We start from the raw sequence: 21898 nt of genomic DNA on the forward strand, positions 1-21898 counted from the left end.
TAAACAACAGCAGCGATAAGCAACAAGTTAAAGCCCTAATAGGACAAGGACAGAATACATAAGGAAAGAGTACACTAAAAAAAAAAAACTTAATGCAAATGAAACAGAGCATTTGGAAAAGTTGTACAGCTCAGAAAGCAACTCAAACATCATAAAAAGCTCTGTAAATTGGGTAGGAAAGTCAACCTAATTAGATGTCCTCAAGGCAGAGTACATACAGTGCGGTTCGGTTCAACACAAAAGTCACCTAGGTCCAAAAGCACTGCAAGAACTAAAAAAAAAGAAATCACAAGATTCCCTCATTTGAAGTGTGATCAACTGCATAGTATGGACCAAATTTAGCATGCCCAAGAACATGATGATTTTGACAGAGGGGTTCTGAAGGCTGCAACCTCCAAGCAGAGCTTCCTCTTTCCCACCAAGTGTCCAATTGTTAGCATTTCTCTATTTTATGTCTAATGTTCACAGTGGTAAAAAATAAGATTAACTGAGGAGTATCTGGAAATAGAATCCAGTATTGATTGATATAATATAAAAGGGCTATTGTGGGAATACACCATAAGTTATAAACCACCCTGAGTGGAATAGGTAGAATAAGAATAGGTAGCAACAGAACAAGAGGGCACAGTCTCCAGTTGTGCCGGGGGAGGTATAGGCTGGACATTAGGAGGAAGTTCTTCCCAGAGAGAGTGACTGGCATTGGAATGGGCTGCCCAGGGAGGTGGTGGAGTTACTATCATTGGAGGTGTTCAAGAAAAGACTGGATGAGGCACTTAGTGCCATGGTCTAGTTGACTGGCTAGGGCTGGGTGCTAGGTTGGACTGGATGATCTTGGAGGTCTCTTCCAACCTGGCTGATTCTATGGATAGGTTGGACTGGATGATCTTGGATGTCTCTTCCAACCTGGTTGATTCTATGATCTAGCTGACTGGACAGGACTGGGTGATCTTAGAGGCTTTTTCCAACCCAGTTGATTCTATGATATTTTTAAGAGATGTGTATTTATGGCTAGTGACAGCATGAAGCTAAAGGGTTAGCTGTACAGAAATACATTCAAAAATAATACTCATTTATTCCCTAAGCAAAGCATACACAACTAAAGCTGCTGCACTTCAGAGTCCCTTCCTGTCTTAGGGTAAAAAAAAAAACACTTGAAACAGATACACTTAAACTCCAGAGGCTCAGTTGCGTCTGTAGTCGTGCCCAGAAGCACAGCAGACTCAGCTGTCCCTCTTCTTGACGATCAGAGGTAGCGATGGGTGTCTAATTTTCTGGCTCTTGCTCCTCACTTCAACTGTAAGATCATCACTCTTGCTACCAAATCAACCCAGCCTTTGTTCAGTACAGGTACTTTTTAACTTCTGCAGATTTTTCCACTCCCACACACAATCCAGGAGACAGCCTATATGAAAGATTTATATCAATCCTTTATGCAGCAACAGAAAGATTATATAAAAGCAGGACACACAGAATACAAAGCAAGTTTGAAGTGTTTGAACTTGTAGGTGATACAATTAACACTGAAAATTCAGGGTTGTCACACACAAGTCTAGTGCTTTCCAAAATAAAGGGCTTTTAGTTCTTTCTTTTTTCCTCTCAATTGTAGTACAGTTTGCAAGACTAAGAGAGATGCTGGCCCTGCTCCATCACTGAGCGTTTGAAGTTGGTTTAACCGGGGCCAGACTTCATCCGTTGCATGTTGACAATAACAAGACAAGCCCCAGCATGACAGGTGTAGTTGCACAACAGCTCTACAAAGATCTTAAATGAGCTGCCCCCAAAAAGGGAACTGCAATGACTCATGCTTCCCCTGACCATGCTGCCACCCAAGCAGCCAACTTGGGGACCTGGAGCAAAACAGCACACAGAGCTGGTGTGAAGGAGCAGGAAAGTGCTGTTGAGGCGGGAGGAAAGCAGGGAAGTCCCACTCAGCTCAGGCTGCAGCTCCACAACACATCGGTTTCAGTGGCAAAACCACCGCCCTGGGTTCCTCCATCCACCTCAGTGTTTCTCCTGCCTCATGCTAGAGTCCATGACTCCTGCCAGCACAAACACTTTCAAGTCCACTCTGTAAACTCCATCACCAGGAAAGAAGCATCCGAGATCATCTCTTTTCTGGGGCATACCTTTATCCCATGCAACTTTTAAAAAACCTGCTTCTGGCATGGTATCAGTGCAACCACAAAGAGGTGCACTGTGGCACAGGATGGGCCTTTCTTACACATGTTTCTTGCCAAGGCCGACATAAAACACAATTACACACTGATATTCTCAAACAGTATTTATACTTTTTTTACATATTACTTGCAACAATGATATCTAGCACTTTTTGCTCTTTGGAATGTATCCCGCTCTGTACAAGTTTTGTTTCCCTCAAAATCCAGTTCTGAAAACCATATAATGGGGTGAGACCTGAAAAATAAAGAACTGTCTTTGACTTACAAAACAGCTGGAAAAAACATTATAGGAAGGGTCTATGTCACATGGCTTTAATCACCTAAGAGGTGTAACTGGAAGCCAAGCTAGTAGCCAAGCTAATATCCCTGTAGCAAGTGAGGAGGGAGAGTGGCATCTCCCAAAGACCATTCAGCCTTTCTCTCTCTCTGCTGCACATCCTCTCTGAAGGCCTGAACAGCCACAGAAAGGGGAAAACAGAAGCAAAACCACAAACACGGTTTAGAAATTAAGATTCAGGGATGGCAAAAGTCCCTAAACAATCAGTAAAAAAAGCACAGTATAAAGCCAGTAAAAGGAAGCACTTGAAAATAAAAGAAAGTCCACTTTATTAATAAAAAAAAAAAAAAAGAAGAAAAGGAGGCATGATTTAGCCTTTCAACTGAATGCCCACACCAATTAGATAATGTTCATTTAAGAACAAATATTTAATCCCATACATTACCCCTCGTAGCACAGTCAAATGCTATTTTACAGCCTGACAGGAGCCTAGACTAACATTTCAATTCACGAGGCCTCTAGCTCTGCATCCTTGTTAAAACACGCTCCCTGATAGCATATCTCACAATTACTCAAGAATGTCAAAAATTTAGGAGGTAAAAGGATTTTTTCTGCACTCTACGTGCAAAAATAATGCCATCTCTTTCATAGGTCCTTTTAACAAAAACACAAAACACCCCCAAAAAACTTAAGCCATTAATATGATAGTTCTTGATAGTAGATTGAAGTCTACCTAGAAGCCTGAGCCTGGCTGCAGGATGCTGCCAGGTATCCCAGCAAGGTCTGAAACTACCAAGGTAAGAAGTTTCTCTGGCAGCTGCGGTACAGGGATGGTATTGGCAAGGCATTTTCCCTCCCATCCTACAGGATATAATAAACATCAGTGGATGATAATAGCATCCCAGTCACAATCCAGTCTTCCACTCTGCTGGCTCAGTGTTCCTCTGCCCCAGAGGGAACACCGTTCCAGAACCACACATACCAAGGCACCACAACTGCATTTCCCTTCTGTTGTTAACTCTACGTATGAACATAGAAAAAACACAACCCAGCTAACCAAGCCTGAAAAGATGTGTTTCACTTGGCTTTATTTGCTGAAACCCAGCCCAGAACACAGCCACAGAAAGGCAGACAAGTATCAGTCTGTAACAAGTGAGCTAGAGGAACCAAGAACGAACACCAGCTCCAGCACAAAGCTTCTTCAGCACTTGACTTTTACTGATTTCTCTTCAGTGTTACTACACATTAACAATACTGCCTGCCCTGACAGCTAGCTGCTGGGCCCACCTCTCACAGTCCATCACCACTGTTGCAAATAAAAAGACAGAACATTTGGAGGTGATGTACATGCCTCCTGTAAACTCCAGCTTCACAGCTGCCCATATCCCAAGCCCGGCTCCACACTATTAACTGAGGCAGAAGGATCTGAAGCACAAGTAGTAAACACAGAAATCAGACCCTGCTCCCTACATGGCAGGCAAGGTGCGAAAGGCACTGGCCCTGGTGATGGAAACACTCCATGCTTTGCTACAGACAGGCTCGGTCTGGTTAACCTCAGCAGCTTACAGGAGCATCGAGGACAGAGGGGATCTCAGCTGATGCAGGAGCTGGGCAGTGCTCCGAATAGCAACTGCAGAGCCCAAACCTACAGTGCCCAACATCCCACTTCTCTGCTGCTCAAAGGTAAGAGCTGTTGCAAGCTACACTATGCTTAAAGAGTAAATCTCTTGGGGCCTAGGAAATAAGTTGAACATAGTCTACATAGGACTACTACAAATATCAAGCACTTTAATAACATCAGTGTAAGACATCACACAGACAAAAAGGGCAGAATTAGACCGTATACATCAACACCATCTCTCCTCCTGTTTTTCAGGGAGGCACACAATGGCAAAGGTTACAACTGGCTTTTGTCACGCTAACTTGTTCCCACAAGAAGTATTCCCACTAAACACTTGAAGACTCAAGCTGCCAAAGAAAGAAACAACCAACAGTGGCTTTGCTGGGCACCACTGCACCGCTCCACGCTCCAGCAGCAGAAAAGCAGCTTTGAGCCTCTAACTGAAGGAGAAAAGCTCTCCAGTGCAACTTGGGCAGCCTTGTGACACAGCTGAAGTACCTGACGGCTGAAGTTAAACTCTGGCTTATAAAGACGTGAACTGTTTAACCGCCTGCTGGCCAGCTCGCTCTGCAGCAGCGCTTTAGGAAGGACACAGAAGAGGCACTTTGTCTGCTGCTGCCGGCCAAGCCACAAGCAGCCGGTTGTGGCGGGGCAGAACCCGTTTTGCCCATTCCCTCTGAAAGAAGAGGGACATTTGTGCTGGGGACACAAAGGCTGATCTGTTCCGAGCTGGCCACAGTGCTCTCGCCTGGCTCCCCTCGCTGGCCTGACACAGGCTGGTGTTGAAGGGGGAAGGGCGAAAACACGAGCACTGTCCCATGGCCTCAAAGGCTGCTCCTAGCAAATGTCAGTATTTCCAAACACTGCGCTCTGGCAATACTTGTGTAAAGTGCTGGTGACAAACCTCATCTGCGTGAATCCAAGTTCAATTCGTATATTCAACATTGCTCCTTAAAAAGAAGTTAAACGTGGCTACATTCTTTTCCAGCAGGAAAGGCTATGATCTGCAAAACAGTTCTTCTCTCCTTGGCAATCACTGCCATTTGCTTGTTTGTTCTGTTGCAGGGTAGGTCAGGAGAGAGGAATGATAATAAAAACAAGAACACTTTTTCTCCTCACCTTGAAGGGTGACAGGCTCAACAGCAAGCAGCTTTATATACTGCAATCAGCATTCATATGCCCACAGGAGAGGGAAAAACAAAATCAAGGGTCTTAGTTTTGCATAGCCTTACCTAAACCTAGCTTCAGCAAAATCAGTTAAGACACGTTACATATGCAGAGGTCATCCATGTAGTCACAGGATCGAGACATAGAGCAAGGTACCTATACACACTGAATTTCAGCCTGACCTTGCTGCCCCCCACTTGCTTCAGTCTGCAAAATGGAATACTTTCATCTATTTTGGTACCTTTTTGTTTTCATATATTGTTATTATACAGTATCACAGTATCATCAGGGTTGGAAGAGACCTCACAGATCATCAAGTCCAACCCTTTACCACAGAGCTCAAGGCTAGACCATGGCACCAAGTGCCACATCCAATCCTGCCTTGAACAGCCCCAGGGACGGCGACTCCACCACCTCCCCAGGCAGCCCATTCCATTATTATATAATAATATTATACAATAATTAAAGGCTGAAGAGATAGTGTGACCTACTTTTGCTTTGCAAGCACTTTCAGGGAGTACCTGTGCGTAGGAGCCATGATCGAGCAATGCAGATCTTCTAGTGCAAGGCAGCTTGTGAGGAAGACTGGTCTGGGGTAGGGACCTGCCAGTGCCTCTTACAGCTCAGTCCCCTCCACCACCTTCCATACTAAACAGGGATAAAGTAGGAGGTGGTTCTGGGACAGAAGCAACCTCTCCTCCCCAGACCAAGCTGAAAGTAGCAGGCCATCTTTTCTCCAGTCTCCTTGGCTGCTATGGCTTGTACACAGCATCCTAAAGTGGGACTGTTCAGAGGGCTCAGGCTGCACCACAGGGGTCCTTCAACCAGAACTGAACCCCAGAGGAGCTGATGTCAGGGGTACAGCAGCCAAAGTGTCTGTTGAATCAGACTCATTTTTTATCCCACTCCCCATAACCCCCTACCATGATTTACCAAGGACAACGTTCACAAAGCATGGATGACTTAGGGCAGAGCTGTGTCTCACTCGACTTCTCTGAACCAGTTATTATACATTATCTGGATACTCTTCATGTAATAAACTGTAAAAGCTTTCTTCCAAAGCTATGACCACAGGTTGTAAACTAGGAGTTAGTTTCAACTCCCTACACTTTCTAATGATGCCTATATTTAAAAGAAAGAAAACAGGAAATAATTGAGTTGCCTTCCAGGCCTGGAGATCCCAGAGCTTCTGAACTGGCCTACATTATCCCAACACCTCAGACACAACATATAGCACACTTGCAGTCTATGCACTTCCTTGTGATTATTCTAATTCTGTCACTTTTTAATCACTCTTAAACTGTGGTTGCAACTTTGCACCTCTTTGGAGATACAGGAAATCATCACGTTTGGTCATTGGCAAGGTGGCAGCTGATGAAGCCTGTCCCAACAGAGTGTTCATCCCCAGCAGGGCTTTGCCAGTATTCAGATACACAAATCAGCAAGCCAGGATAAAGTCAGCAAGCTACTCTTTTGATTATGCAATTACTTGTTCAGCTACAACTGCAGGTTTTCCTGCATAATTAGGCCAACAAACATAAAACTTTTTCTGATGTTGCTGCACATCCTAAATGATGCAGTCAGAAGCCAGAAAGGAAGCAAATGATATCCAGAAAAATCAGCAGAGAAGAACATCGCATTGTCAGGTCAAGGGCAAGATACACAGAAACTTTGGGCATACTCTGCAAATCTGGAGTCTCTCTGATACCTGTCACAGTATGGCATCGTACACTGCAATAGCACCAAAGCAGCAGTAAACTTTAATTCCTCTTGTAGAACCCACCTATGCATTGAGAGTGCTACACAGAGGGCAGAAGGGCACTTATAAACCTCTCTTTCACCAGGAAAGAGGTCAAATATCTACTGGGTGTAGTTTTTTGGAGAAAACATAGTTCTAAAAACCAGTCTTCACCTGAAACTACATTTTTGTTGTCTCTACAATGACTGCTTTGTGCTCCAGTTAAACATTATTTTTAGTGTGTCTCTGCTATTGCAGAGTTCAGATCTTAGCTTAGCCCTGAACATGAAAGAAATTCTGAAACATCCTTTGGAAAGCTCTCGATACAGCATCTGCCACCCTGGAATTTAAAAGAGACTGGAAAGATTTGCAGAAGCAGTATTTTGATGCTTTTCTGTTTTGAGACCCACAGCTCAAGCACAGACCTGGTTGTGCCAAATATATTTAACCTTTGTGATTAGCACTGAACAGTAGATTAATGGCAGTTAATTAATTATTGTTGCACAAGATGACTGAACTCACAGACTGAACTGCTGCCACATTATTTCACAATGCTTTCGCTTATCAGTCTTTGTGGGAGTGGGAATGGAGGAGGGACAAGCTGAAAAGACTGTGGAGGGGGAGCATGGAGTCTGGTTTGCTAGGCACGACAAAGCAGCATGTTAACAGCCTCAGCTGAGAAGTTTGTGAGCAGGTCTTTTAGTCATGCAGGAAGCCAGCAAAGTGAGTCGTTCAATAAGGACCTAAGAAATGTCCACATTATTTTAAAGGAGAATTAATGCAGCAGGTATCAGAGACAGATTAAAGCTGGAGCAGAATCTCTTCTTCCCCATGAGCAATTGTGTGTTAATGTTACTTGCTACAAATAAAAAATACCCACTGAAATCAGTGAAAAACTTCGCAGTGGCTTGAAGAGAAGGTGGATTTTGCTCTCACATGTTCTGTTCCATGTCCACTCTTCATGCTTGCACAGCAGCTGCGAGCAGACAGCAAGTTGTCCCTGCTAGCCTGACCATCACACGCTCAAGACTTGGACACATACAGTGGTGTCCAGGCAGAAAACACAGACCTCGAGAAAAAACAGAACTGCAGGTGTAGGATCTTGTGAAACACTCCAGCAAAAGAATCAACCCAGAGACTTCTTCAGTGCAGGTATAATAAAGACTATTCACTTCCATTTTCATAGAACAATTAATCTTCATAGCACTGACAACAAACTAAGTCTGTCTCCAGTATGAACAAATGCATGTACAACACACATGCAAGCTCACTGCCTATGCTGTATTCACTTGTACCTTCTAACCATGTAATACTGTTGATAAGACATTCAGAGCTATGCCTGCACCAGCTCTGGAATTAAACAGCTACATTCACAGGTATTCCTAAACCAGTATCAGCTGAGTAGTCAACAGAACACAAGCAACGGGAAATTAAACAAACAAAACAACGCATCACACACACCCCACAGAACTAATTCCCCTCCCTTTATGGTTTCATGAACACTTCTTGGTTCTACACAGCTCTATGCAAAGTCTTTAACCGAGTAGAAACTAAAGAAGTAGCGAGCCAGTTTAACTTACAGCTGCACTGAGGAGATATTAAAATTACACCAAGAGCTATTTTAGGCACGTTGTGGAAACTTGAGAAATTTCTTCTTCGTTTCCCTCTATATCAAAAGATTGCACTGAGTTTCACAGAGACAAGGAAGCATGCCCCCAGAACTATGACTAACTGAAAAGATCAAACGTAGCTGCCTTACAGGAATTCATGTAATAGATCATTTGCGCCTTCTCCATTGGAAGGATATCTGCCTTGGCTCATACCAAATGTACGTCCTTCCCAACTCTGTACAATGTGTGCATTGGCAGAAAAGTAACAGAACAAAGGGATTAAGGCAACAGCAGGCTTAATGTTTCCAGAGAACAGGAAAAATACCTGTGCATACAGAAATGAGCAACGTATTTTAACAAGATGGGAAAGATCTACTGTACTGTTGGTCAAAACTGTAGGCCAGTCACTAGGGGTGTTCCCCAAGATCAGTGCTGGGTCCAGTCCTGTTCAATATCTTTGCTGATGATCTGGATCAGGGAATTCAGTCCAGCATCAGTAAGTTTGCAGATGACACCAAGCTAGGAGCAGGTGTTCATCTGTTGGAAGGTAGGAGAGCCCTGCAGAGGACCTAGACAGGCTGGATGGGTGGGCAGAGGCCAATGGGATGAGATTTAACAAGGACAAGGTGCAGGGTTCTACACTTTGGCCACAACAACCCCAAGCAGTGCTACAGGCTGGGGACAGAGTGGCTGGAGAGCAGTCAGAAAGAAAGGGACCTGGAGGTACTGGTAGAGAGTAGCCGAACATGAGCCAGCAGTGTGCCCAGGTGGCCAAGAGAGCCAATGGCATCCTGGCCTGTATCAGGAACAGTGTGGCCAGTAGGAAGAGGGAGGTTATTCTGCCCCTGTACTCAGCACTGCTCAGGCCACACCTTCACCTTGAGTGCTGTGCCCAGTTCTGGGCACCTCAATTCAAGAGAGATGTTGAGATACTGGAACATGTCCAGAGAAGGGCAACAAAGCTGGTGAGGGGCCTGGAGCACAGCTCTGTGAGGAGAGGCTGAGGGAGCTGGGTGTGTGCAGCCTGGAGAAGGCTCAGGGCTGACCTCATTGCTGTCTACAACTATCTGAAGGGAGATTCTGGCCAGGTGGGGTTGGTCTCTTCTGCCAGACAACCAGCAACAGAACAAGGGGACACAGTCTCAAGTTGTGCTGGGGGAAGTATAGGCTGGATGTTAGGAGGAAGTTCTCCACAGAGAGAGTGATTGGCATTGGAATGGGCTGCCCAGGGAGGTGGTGGAGTCACCATCCCTGAAGGTGTTGGAGAAAAGACTGGATGAGGCACTTAGTGCCATGGTGTAGTTGACTGGCTAGGGCTGGGTGCTAGGTTGGACTGGATGATCTTGGAAGTCTCTTCTCAACCTGGTTGATCCTATGAAAACTTTTCAGCCATGCAAATTTCCGGAGAAGCAACGCAACATGATTTTTTGAGGTGAGAAGGAACATTTGGCAATTCTCTGCTATTCTATGTAGATAAGTCTACTTCAAAAAAAGTTTTTAAAGCAAGTTCAAATCAGCCTTTTGAAAGCAAAGTGCTTTCTTTTAAAACATGTTACAAAAAATCCACTAAAATCAAACTGAAATAAAAATCACTACAGAAAGTTGTATGTTTTGAAGTCAACCCTTCCTTTCCTCCCTGAAAAACCAAAAGGTATCAGTTCCTCGGTATTTTATTAACAGAATGCACTTTGAAACCTTTATAAGGCCTTAATACTATTTATCCACGCAGCCTGAAAGCTCTGGCAGGACTGTAATGAAAACTCAAGCATTAAATACCAATATTTCAAGGTATGCCTAACATATCTACATAGAACTAGATCAACACAGAATGGTCCTAGTACAGTAGTCCTTACACAGGGAAAGCCTGGAATCAATTAAGGTTATTTTTATTGGATGAAATTTTTTATGTGCCCAGACTTACTATGAACTCAAGGCTTCACAGAAAAAGTGCTGATGTTTTGATAGTCTATCCCACATGTTTATGAAAATAGATACAACACATTGAAAGGGAAACATATATCTGACAGAAGATCACTTTTATTTTCAGGGATACTTTATATGCACTCTCTTACAACTTCTATTTATGGCTTTCCTTCCTTAATGGAGCCTTTCAGGGTTGATTTTAATATGTTAAGTGGAGATTCCACTAATCTGTTACTGCAGTGCTTTCTTTATGACTTGACCTCCTTCATCCCTTAAATCTGGCTTATGTATACAGATAGCTATTCACTGAGTAGATTGGGAACTTCTTATAATAATCATTTTCACTTGTATTCTTCCCAAATTAAAATGCTGGATTCCTTTATTGCCTTTTTGTCCAGGTACTTTCACAAACATAAGTAAGACTGAAGTTACTAAGAAGTTTGAGGGTTTTTTGGTTGGTTTTTTTTCCCCCCACCTCTTCTTAAGGTAGGAATAAAGATTTCCTCCCCAGGGCTAGATAAAAGCCATGCGTACAAACATTCTGGTATCATCCTGCAACTCAGTTGCTACCCCTGCAAACAAGAGGGCAGCAAAAGCCACGAGAGCAACTGTGGCTTCAAGCAGATTAGCTGTGACATCTCTAGCACCCTGAGGTTTGTTGCCAAGTTTAAGTGTTGCTTATGCCTCTCTGTCAGTGTGCTCAAGACTTACTCAGATGCTTGAAAAATTTGAGTTATGTTAATCCTTTGATCTTCCAAAATCTATGTGAGCTTAATTTAGGCAAAGTACAGTAGTAACACGTGGAGCTCTTTGTGAAGAGCCTGCCATCATTATCCAAGTCATTCCAGCTTGAAAGTTGCTTCACTTCTCTTGCAGGAAGCACATCTTCCTGACTTTGTTCAGAATCAGAGCTCAGGCCCTGCTCTGGAAGAGGCCTTCCAGCAGGGCAATGTATAAAGTCTCTCCATGCAGTGCTGAGCAAGGACAGCCCACTACAGCACCCTTGCAGTGGAGAGATCCAACGGGTAACAGGTATCACGGCAGCCTCTCCAGACCTGACAAAGCTCCAGCATCCTCAAGCTTGTACAACTGTGCTGGCTTCAAGCACATGTGAAGGGCAGGTCCCAAAGAAGGAATGCCTTTTGATGAGACCATTCACTACAAGAGTATGTACATAAATACATCTTACAGTGGATAACCCTGTGCCTAGGTAAGTATTCATAAGTAGGTATCCCTCTAGGAATCCCACTGGCTCGCTGGAGATACCTTCCATCCCAACCACACTGCTGATGGAGAAGGCTGCTTGCCAAGAGGCTAGCACTGCATGAGACAGGACAAGTCAGTCAAAAGGGGCAGACAGTTACTAAGGATAATGTGTTCTTCAGGAAATTGTAGTAATTTGTAAGTGTTTGGGTTTTTTTTCCTGTCAACATCAACTACAAAACCAAAAAAAAGGAAAAAAAAAAATCACTCAAAAATACTACAATCTGCCAAAAAAGAAAGCCACAAGAATTCAAACAGCAAGTACTGAAGGCAACTCTTCTTCATCTCATTCATGGAAAATACTCTTGAACATCCAGTAGTTAAATCCCTCATTTGGCTTCACATCAGCAAGAAAAAATTCTGCTGGCTCCTGCCTGGAAAGAACAAGACCAAAGAGAAGCTGCCTGCTATAAAGGAAGTTACATCTGTCACTGCTGTCCTGCCAGCCCCACTAACCAGCTCTGTCCTTTCAGGCTGTTTCACAGTGATTAAAGCCCAAGCTTTGGGATAAACAGATAAACTATTATTATCTGAATTAAAACTATTAGCCTAAAGCAGCCTATTAAGGTACATGCTTCACACAGCTGCTTCTTGCTCCCCTTGCAGAATTAGAGCCAACAGCAGTTAAAACACATGTTAGTATAGTAAATCATCCTGGAAACAGGTATTGCTGAAATAGCTCAGACTAGGATGGAGAAATGTTATTTCCATGATATAGCTATCAATATTCTCTCATAACTACTTGATTATGTTAAAAGTCAAACTAGGTATCGCACAAGCAGAATATGACTACAGCAAATGGAACATAAAGCTTAACTAATGGTGTTATTTCCCTGAAAGGGCACAGGAGGCTGATAAATAGTCCCATGAGGTCATATTATCTGTTGAAGCAGATTGGTTAAACTGTACCTCCTTTGCCAGAAGAGAATTTATATTCTGAAATCATCCTTTAAAAAAAGAAGAAAGTGGTTTACATTTTTCCTTTTGGTTACAGTAGGTCTCTAACTCTCAGACACTTGGGAAAAGCATAGTGTTTCTCAAATACTTGCCCTGTACCAGGAATGTAACCCTTTTTAGCATGCCATTGAAATGAACAGAAGCTAATCCTACAGATGCACATTTGTTACTCACCTGTGCACTCCTTGGAGCAGAGACACTGCTCAAATGCTTTCCTTACGGGGAAGAGCTAAGGGAGCTGAGTCTCTTTAGCTTAGAGGAGACTGAGAGGTGACATCAGTAATGTTTACAAACATGTGAAAGCTGAGTATCAGGAGGATGGAGCCAGGCTCTTTTAAGTGATGCCCAATGATAGGACAAGAGGCAATGGGTGCAAGCTAGAGCATAGGAGGCTCCAAATGAACATAAGGTAAAACTTTTCCACTGTGAGGGTGACAGAACACTGGAACAGGCTACCCAGAGAGGTTGTGGAGTCTCCTTTCCTGGAGACATTCAAACCCCACCTGAATGCATTCCTGTGTGACCTGCTCTAGATAATCCTGCTCTGGCAGGGGGGTTTTACTGGATGATCTTTGGAGGTCCCTTCTAACCCCTAACATTTTGTGATTCTGTGAATACAAGTCATGTTTAGATGGAAACATCCCTGAACAGTGAGGAATAGTTTTGATGACTTTTAGAGCTGTGCCAACAAACACAACTTCCAACATCTCAGCAAAACACTACATAACAGTTTTAGGAAGTATGTTAATAATTCCTAATTAGAGACAGTTTCTCCACATCTACCATTCTGGATCATTTCCTTACATTTTACCCAAGAGCTACAATACAGATGTGCTGCTCTGGCACTGACCTACTCCGTCATGCCCTTAGTATATGCACAGTGAAAGCCATATCCAGTTCAGCAGTACAAATTCTAGACAGACAAAATTAAAGCCAGACCATAACAGAAGTGCACAGTAGCAGCAGTCAGAAATTCACGTACACTATAGAGTTATGCAGAAATTACATCCCTTAATTTAATTTACATGAGGGAACAAACTTAACCTAACAGCAAGGCAATATCTGGTGGTGAAGCAATTTGAAGCACTAGTCACAGCTGATTAAAGCTTTTGTAAGCGAATTTGTTAACCTTATTCTGGAGAAAAGGATGTTTCGATAGCCAAATGGATGACAGACAAACCAATCTGGTCTTTTCCCAACTTCTCCTGTGCAAGAAGAAGTTTTTCCTAGAAAAAACTTCTGTGCCATAGTTTATTACTTAGTGTTGCTGGACTCTGAAATATTACTAGATGCAGTAACTTCAATGAACCCTCCTTCTTCCAGAAGTCCAAGACCAGGCCATTAGCCACCTTTTAAAGCATGGAAACCAATCCTCACAGAGCTTATTTCTTGATATTGCAAAATAGCAACTGAGAGCTGTATGTTTAAGTACATAAAGAAGGCTCACAGCACACCTTCCAACATGCAGAATGAGCAGCAAGTAGTACTCTACACTATATACCTTGTAGTTTCTCAGAACCCTCTCCAGCCCAAATCAGCCACGTCTACCTCAGACACCTCTGAACTTCCTCCTTGCAGCGATGCTCTTCAAGGAATGTACTGAATACTGCTACAAGGAGCTTTGTGCCCTGCCAAAACAGAGTATTTATTCCCACTATTCAGAGTTCTAGCTCTTTTCCAATCCACCCTCACAACATGATGCTCTCCCTGACTGCTCTAAATGCAGATGCCCTGGCAAAGACCCTTAGCACAAACACAGACTATGCTGACACAGTGTTTTTGTCTACTCATCGTTTAAGGTTTGGAGAAGTGATGCAGATAAGCCAAGTGAAGCTCACTTCACACCAGCTGCAGCTGCTGCAGTGAGCCCAGCAGGGCATCAGGAGAGCATGAGAGAGATGAATCGCACTCACCTACAATCACACATCAAGGCCAACAAAACTGCATTGTATAGGCTACTCACAAATCCTACATGGTCATCTGAGGAGTGGCTGTGGGAACTGGGGTTGTTTAGTCTGGAGAAAAGGAGGCTGAGAGGTGACCACCTTGCTCTCTACAACTGCCTGAAGAGGAGGTTATAGCTAGGTGAGGGTTGGGCCTCTTAGCCCTGGTAACAAGTGACAGGATGAGAAGAATTGGCCTCAAGTTGCACGAGGGAAGGTTTAGCCTGGATAGGAGAAGAAACTTCACTTGAAAGGGTTCTCAAACACTGGAATAGGTTTCCCAAGACCATGGGTGAATCCCTGGTGATGCTTAAAAGATGCACAGATGTAGTACTATAGGACATGGTTTAGAATCAGATGGTAGAGTTAGATAGGACTCCTTCAAAAGAAGTAATTCCACAATTCTATTTCACATAGTTAAGAGATGGGTTTTTTGCACATTCTAGAACCACCAATAGGACCCCTTCTTCACCAACTCTTTTTCTTCATTCCATATAGAGTTTTTTCAGAGTGGAAAGCCAGTCTTCAGTGCAGTACTGGGACAGCTTTGTTCCCATCATATTTTATTCATTTATGTATGCTCTTACTCTCTTGAACTATTGCTTCCTCAGATTTCCCTTCTACTGAAGTAGCTGTACCAATTCTACCAAGTAACCATGGCAACATAATCTTGCAGAATAAAGTGCAAAATAATCCTATGATCAGAAACCTAAATTAGAAAAACGGAATGGAAATAATAGGTTCTTAAAGTCTGGAAGGAAGTCACCACTGGAATAGATTACAAATAGTTATGGTAAACTCTCCAAGACTTATAAACTCTGAATGCACACAAATGGATGCTATCACTAAAAGTCAAATTTACAGACGAATTACTACAAGGAGAAGCTCTGTATCACATACTAAGGAACCAGTGAGATTAGTCATTCCCAATCTATACCAGAAAAACATCAACCTGTTGAAATCAACACCTGTACCTATCAGTCCCAAATCCAAACTGTGGCTTGAATTATGAAGATTCATCACCAGCACCCTCAGGACAGATGTGCAGCAACTCCCTCTAACACAAATTCAGTGGGCGTCAGGGCTGTGGAGAGACCAATGTTCTTGGTGGTCATCCATGTGCAAATGACTTCCAGAAAGGGTGGGATTGGCCTTCACTGAAAAGAACGTGTCCAGAGAAGGGTGACAAAGCTGGTGAGAGGCCTGGAACACAGCTCTATGAGGAGAGGCTGAGGGAGCTGGGGTTGTTTAGCTTGGAGAAGAGGAGGCTCAGGGCAGAGCTCATTGCTGTCTAAAACTACCTGAAGGGAGGCTGTAGCCAGGTGGGAGTTGGTCTCTTCTGCCAGGCAACCAGCAACAGAACAAGGGGACACAGTCTCAAGTTGTTCTGAGAGAGGTCTAGGCTGGATGTTAGGAGGAAGTTCTTCACAGAGAGAGTGATTGGCATTGGAATGGGCTGCACAGGGAGGTGGTGGAGTCGCCATCCCTGGAGGCGTTCAAAAGAAGCCTAGATGAGGCACTTAGTGCCATGGTCCAGTTGACTGGATAGGGCTGGGTGACATATTGGACTGGGTGATGCTGGAGGTCTCTTTCAACTTGCTTGATTCTGTGATTCTATGACTCTTGCCATGGCAATATTAAGATACAAACACTGTTTCATTTACCGTAGCAAGAGCCTTCAACTTTTAATTCGACTCTGAAAAGATTCTTTACTCTGTAAACATTTTTCAGAGAGTTATACCAAATTTTCAATTTAGTTTTCCACAAAGGAATTACTGCTGGGATTTTTTCAAGTGCGCTGCTTTTTCCTAATCATACTTAACACGAAGATTTTCTAATCATACTTAACGTGTGCAACTGAATCCCAGATCCCTAGACACATTTAATCTTCTAAGCACCCTTAAAGAACTGGTACTAAATCCTAAAGAGGAATTATTTCCAAGGTGCTGGAGGATGGGAGTTGAGGGGGAACCCTGCACTTGGTCCAAATAAATCCAGGAATGCGTTGCCCACAATTGCCTTATTTTCTCTACAGTAACTGAGAAAGTGGACTTGTACCAAATTGACTGCAGAGATGATGTACTGATTCTTATCCGTGAACGGTGATACAGACTGTCTGGACTGCTAAATTGGCCTGTAATCTAATCTGATCAATGAAAGACACAGCAAGTGTTCCCACTCAAGTTTCACCATCAGTCATAGGCAGCTGAAGCAATCCAAACTGAGATTCTCGGGGACTGCTTAGACCTGATATTCTTAAGTTCCTGCTCCTTTCCCTTTCGATTTCACTTCTAAACTGAAGTGTGCTAAGGGCATCTACACGGGCTATGAAATGCAGTATAAACCTCCAAGCACAGAGCATTCCCCTAACTTCACATTTGCTGGCACCAAATAAAACCAAAGTGTGTGCTCCACATGCTTACTGGAATTGTAAAGAATAACTGTGCATACAATTTGCAGTCATTGAGATTAACAGCCCTGATTGTAGTCAGCACTTACTGAGTGCTCAGCGCCTCATTTTCCCCCAACACTTTCAAGAGACAGACTTTCTTGGGTAAATAATTGTATTCTGTTAAGCTCCCCAGAAATCTCATGTTGTTACTACTGAAATAAACACGAAAACCTAGATAAGAAAAATGCAACCAACATGTAGCCTGTTGTCTATGTTAAGCTATTTCAACATGTAATTCATGCAGGCAGCATTGCTCTGCTTCATCCACAGAGAATTAATAGGGTAGGAAGGGGAGAACCCTTGCAGCTCTTACAGAAATACTGTTCGGAAATTGTTACTACAGTACAGAGTGCACCATGTTTATTCTTAACCTTGCTGTATCTGTGGCTACTCCCAAAAGAGACACGGAAGATGACTGCAGTTTACAGTCCATATGCCAAAATTCACAACGCAGGGGGCTGCCTGTCTCTGGGAAACTTCTGCAAACCCAGAGAGCCTGCAAGAGCCACTTCTCAAGGGAGCTGTAAACCCCACCTTGCAATTTTATTAGCTTAATTGGGAATCCCTCAAAAGCAATTAAAAACTCTAGCAACACAAAGAAAACGCTCCTTTTCCCGATACATACCTTCCACCATCATCAGAAACTCATCTGCACACATCTAACAAGTTAGGAAGTGATGCAATCTAAGAAAATATCCTGCAGCCAGATAGCAAAATACACTGCAATGTTTGGGTTTTCTTCACATCCAGATATAGCTTCCTGCAGAGGGGTCCTGTCTGACATTGCCACGGGCTACTTTGATTGTTCATTTTTTCACTGAACACAGAGCATACATGTGAAGCACAATCAGCTTGGTTAAAGAGCATGCCAAGGGACTGCTCTCACGTAGGATGCTTTGATTAAAACAAACACCTTTTATGTCTTCAGAGTCTCTCGAATGTAATATGCTTTACACAGCGCAGGGGGGGCTGCTTGATTTTCCAAAGTGCTTATTTAAGAAGACCTAATTTAACCACAAGGCAATTATGTGTACAAACAATGGCTGTCATGATAATTTTTACTGCCTTCCACATCTGTCAATATGCACTCTACAAGGAGGCACTCTCATCTCTCACACAGGGAAATTCCTTGTGCTCCTGAACACTGGTGAGAAGTTTTGTCCACGACCCAAGAAGTCATGCCAGCAAGTCCAAAATGAGAGCTTCCTCTTACCCTGCTCGCTGGCTGCTTTGCTCCCCTGAACCCATGTCCAAGCTCTGATGGATTCCTTGCTCCCTTTCTCCCCAAACAGGAATGCAGAAGAGACTACAGTTTATTGCTGAGCTGGTAAATGCCTCATCTAGCTAAGCAAGCAATTTTAGGAGGGACACTATATTACACAGAGACTCCAGCACTCTGATGTTGGGCGTGTTGAGCCATACTGACTGTATCTTCACTGCTGATAACCTCTAGGAAATACTTAACCATAAGACCATTTCCAGGAATGCACAACGCATTGGGCAGCCCTGTTGCTCTGTGATAGAGGCTCCTCGGGTTTTACACCTTGCTGTGCTTTTGCAAATTCATTTTTCCTAGTCTGGACATCAGTCAATCTCCCCGAAAATGTAAACGTTACATTTTGACCCCAGAAACACACTCTGACATTGCTCTTAATTGGAGAAAGATCCTAGAGAGGAGCTGTGCTGGGATCTTGCCCTGCCCCAGTGCAGGCTGCTTTTTGCAGTACATACTCCCTAAGAAGTCAGAAAGCAGCAAATTCCTACTGCCTGAAAGGAAAGGAAAAAGTCAAGACTCTTCCTCCTTTGCTTTAAAGATGAACGAAACCCATAACTTTTGGATTTTCCTTCCCTTAGTAATAAAAAGGCTTTTTTAGACTGTGCTACTGAAGAAAGAGCTTCTAAGTGAGAAACTGAATTGCAGAGAATTGTTTTAAACTATAATTTCAAGCAAGTCATTCACACAGAAAGGTTCCCTGCTGAAGGAGCAGCATCTCTGGCAGCAATGCTACGGCCAACTCACATTTTGGGCACTCTACTGAAATAGCAAGAGGCAGGCAAGACAAAATACTGAGCTCAGTGTCAGAATATTTTAACTCTACACAGGGATCACTACTGAAACACGCTGTGGATTTACAAATTACAAATTCAATTGCAGAAACAACCATCGGTATACATATGCCTTCATGGAGCAAAAATCATGCCAGAAAATAGCTGTGGCAATGAAAGGAGTGGAGAGATGAGTGCCAAGAGTCCCTGCTGAAAAGGCTTCATCTCCCCTCTTAGAGGGAAGAAAACCGTTTGGTTTCTCTTTAAGACTCGTACAGCAGCAGTGTGTTCAGGTGCTGTTACTGCAGGCACTCCGCAGAGCACGGGGGACTGTTGCAAGCACTACATACATCACTCATTAGATCACACCAAAGGTCAGCTGTTGCCTGGTCTGCACCCCGGGAAGCGCTTGAACTGCGTAAACCAGTCACAGCGTTTAGAAAGGCAACACCCTCCACCCAGACCTCAAAGAGCTGATCCTAGGATTTCACGGCTTTGGCTGCAGCAAAGCAAGAGGAGGCGCAGATTGGTCCCGCGAACAGCTCACAGCACGCAAGGAGGGAAGACGCAATTGATCTCAGCTGCTTTATGCCCTCCCGGGGCACAAACTCCGTAGTTTTCACTGTCGTATGGACAACGCTCAGCATACACTGAGGCACTTTCTCACCTTCCCTCCCCTTAAACTTTTCCCCTAACTTTATGCCCTAGTTGGTTATGCAGAGATGCTTCCCATCTGCATCTCCTAACCAGCAGCAGTCCCTCCCGCCGCTCCCCAGAATAAGCACCTAAATGACACCTGTGAAAGAGAGGGCTACAGGCAGAGTGAGGCGGGAATACAAGTGGCGTGGAGGAAGGTGACAGCGTAGAGGAAGGAGGCACCGCAGCATGCCTCACATGCCACTGACCTCTGGTTAAATGAACTTCTGGGCAAATATGTAATCACATTATCAAACACACGCCAAGGGCATTTCTAAAGGTGTTCATTCTCTCAGGTGGAACACGTCAATTAGTCCTTGTAAGAAGACAAGGATTAAGTGCTTGTGAATGCCTCTTCCCTCATAAACTTCTTGTTCTGGGGAACCCAGCTCTGCCTCTCCTCATGGCCTCTCCAACATCTGACCCATCCTGGGGAGTCTCCCCCACGCAGAGCAGCGTCCGCACAATTTCTAAGGGTACTTTTCACAAAACCGTTTCGGCCACCTTTTAGAAAGGAAAAGAAAGCCACTGCTTTGTAGGGTTAGCCAATGTGTCAGCGAGGCATTGCCAGCTTCATTCAAGCCTCGTTCTTCCCCTCTTCCCTAGTGGGGCGGCGAGTAGCAGGAGGGGCAAGGAAGAACTTGACAGCCAGAGGTTTTGGGCGGCTCGGAAAATGCGTCCCTTGAACTAATGGTCCGAGGGAGCTCCTTTTACTCCTTCACCCTCTCCTCTGTCGGCACCCAACTCCTCCCACCTTTTTGGGGCTGAAAAATTGCTAAAGCGTCCCTCTGGAAGACCCCGATGGTCTCTATGGCGGTAGGCGCCGGCCAGGCTCCCACTGCGAGCCCTCAGCCCGGGAGCCGACCAGCCGCCGTGACAAGAAGTTGCTGCGGGGGGCTCCAGCGGCCGCGCAGGGAGGGGCTGCGGGAGGGCTCGGCGGCGGACAGGAGGGAAAAAAGTTCAAGCTCAGCTCCCCGACTGCCCGCTCGTCCCTTCTAGAGGTGCTCCGTCCTTAAACTATGCCGTCGGGAGCCTCAGCGCGGTTCGGGGTGAGGGAGAAAAAGCTCTCCCTACAGGAAAGGCTCCAGGAGGAGCGTACGAGACGCATGGGGGCAACCTCTTCAACGCCCGACTCGGCTGCACCGCCTCTCTGCCCCAAAGCTTCTCGCTTCGGGGGCGAGCTGGCGGCCGACACATCCCCCTCGTCCCTCGCCCCATGCCCGGTCCCTACCTTCCAGCAGCACCTCCTTGCCCGCCCGCTTCAGCGCCTGCACCGCCTCGTCGTGGGTGGCATCCCGCAGGTCCGTGCCGTTGACGGCCAGGATGGCATCGCCCACATAGAGGGCCTGGGTCTGATCGGCCGCCAGCCCCTTGAAGATCTTGCTGATGAGGATGGGCATCTTGTTCTCCTTACCCCCCTTGATGCTGATGCCCAGCCCGCCCATCTCCTGCTTCAGCACCTTCACGCAGCGCTTCTTGTTGGACACGACCTCAGGCACCTGCTCCGGGGGGTCGGTGAAGGCGGTGCGCACCGCCGCCGCCCCGCTGCCGCCCTCGGCCCCGCGGCACGCCGCCCCATCGCCGCCCAAGCCGTTGTGGGCCGCGCCGTCGGGGCGCTCCTCGCCGCTCAGCACCAGCGCCTCGCCGCCCAAGTTAGCCAGTACTTTGTGCCAGCGCTCCCGCACCAAAACTTCCAGCCAGCCGCTGCGCTGCGCCCGGCCGCCCCCGCCGCCACCCGCCGCCGCTACCGCCATCTTAGGAGCATGCTGGAAGCGCGGCGAGTGACGGCACCCCCGGCACGGCGCGGCTGCACCGGACTTCAGCCGGGGGGCGGCGAGCTCCCGGCGCGGCGGGGTGGGGCGAGGAGCCGCGGCCGCCCCCCCAGGGCCGCGCCGGGGCGGGCGCACCTGGCGGCACCGCCCGCTGCCGTCCGGCTGTCTGTGTGCGGGCACACCTGTGTGCGTGAGCACATGTTGTCAGCCCGCATATGGGTGTCAGGAAGCTCTTCACCGTGAGGGTGGCGAGACC

General features: G+C 45.4%; 1 protein-coding gene across 2 annotated transcripts in view; it reads right to left on the minus strand.

The window, feature by feature from the left end:
- Positions 1 to 21685, minus strand: part of SNTB1 (syntrophin beta 1) — a 122037-nt gene extending 100352 nt beyond the window's left edge. For both annotated transcript variants that reach the window (XR_010304777.1, XM_064154219.1), the window contains exon 1: positions 21102 to 21685. Coding sequence is in view for 1 of the 2 variants with exons in the window: in XM_064154219.1 (XP_064010289.1) it covers positions 21102 to 21624 (523 nt within the window). In the remaining variant the exon portion in view is untranslated. The remainder of the gene's footprint in view (positions 1 to 21101) is intronic.
- Positions 21686 to 21898: the final 213 nt, after the last annotated feature.

The sequence above is a fragment of the Pogoniulus pusillus genome, chromosome 14 (assembly GCF_015220805.1).
Source record: "Pogoniulus pusillus isolate bPogPus1 chromosome 14, bPogPus1.pri, whole genome shotgun sequence".
Taxonomy (NCBI): Eukaryota; Metazoa; Chordata; class Aves; order Piciformes; family Lybiidae; genus Pogoniulus; species Pogoniulus pusillus.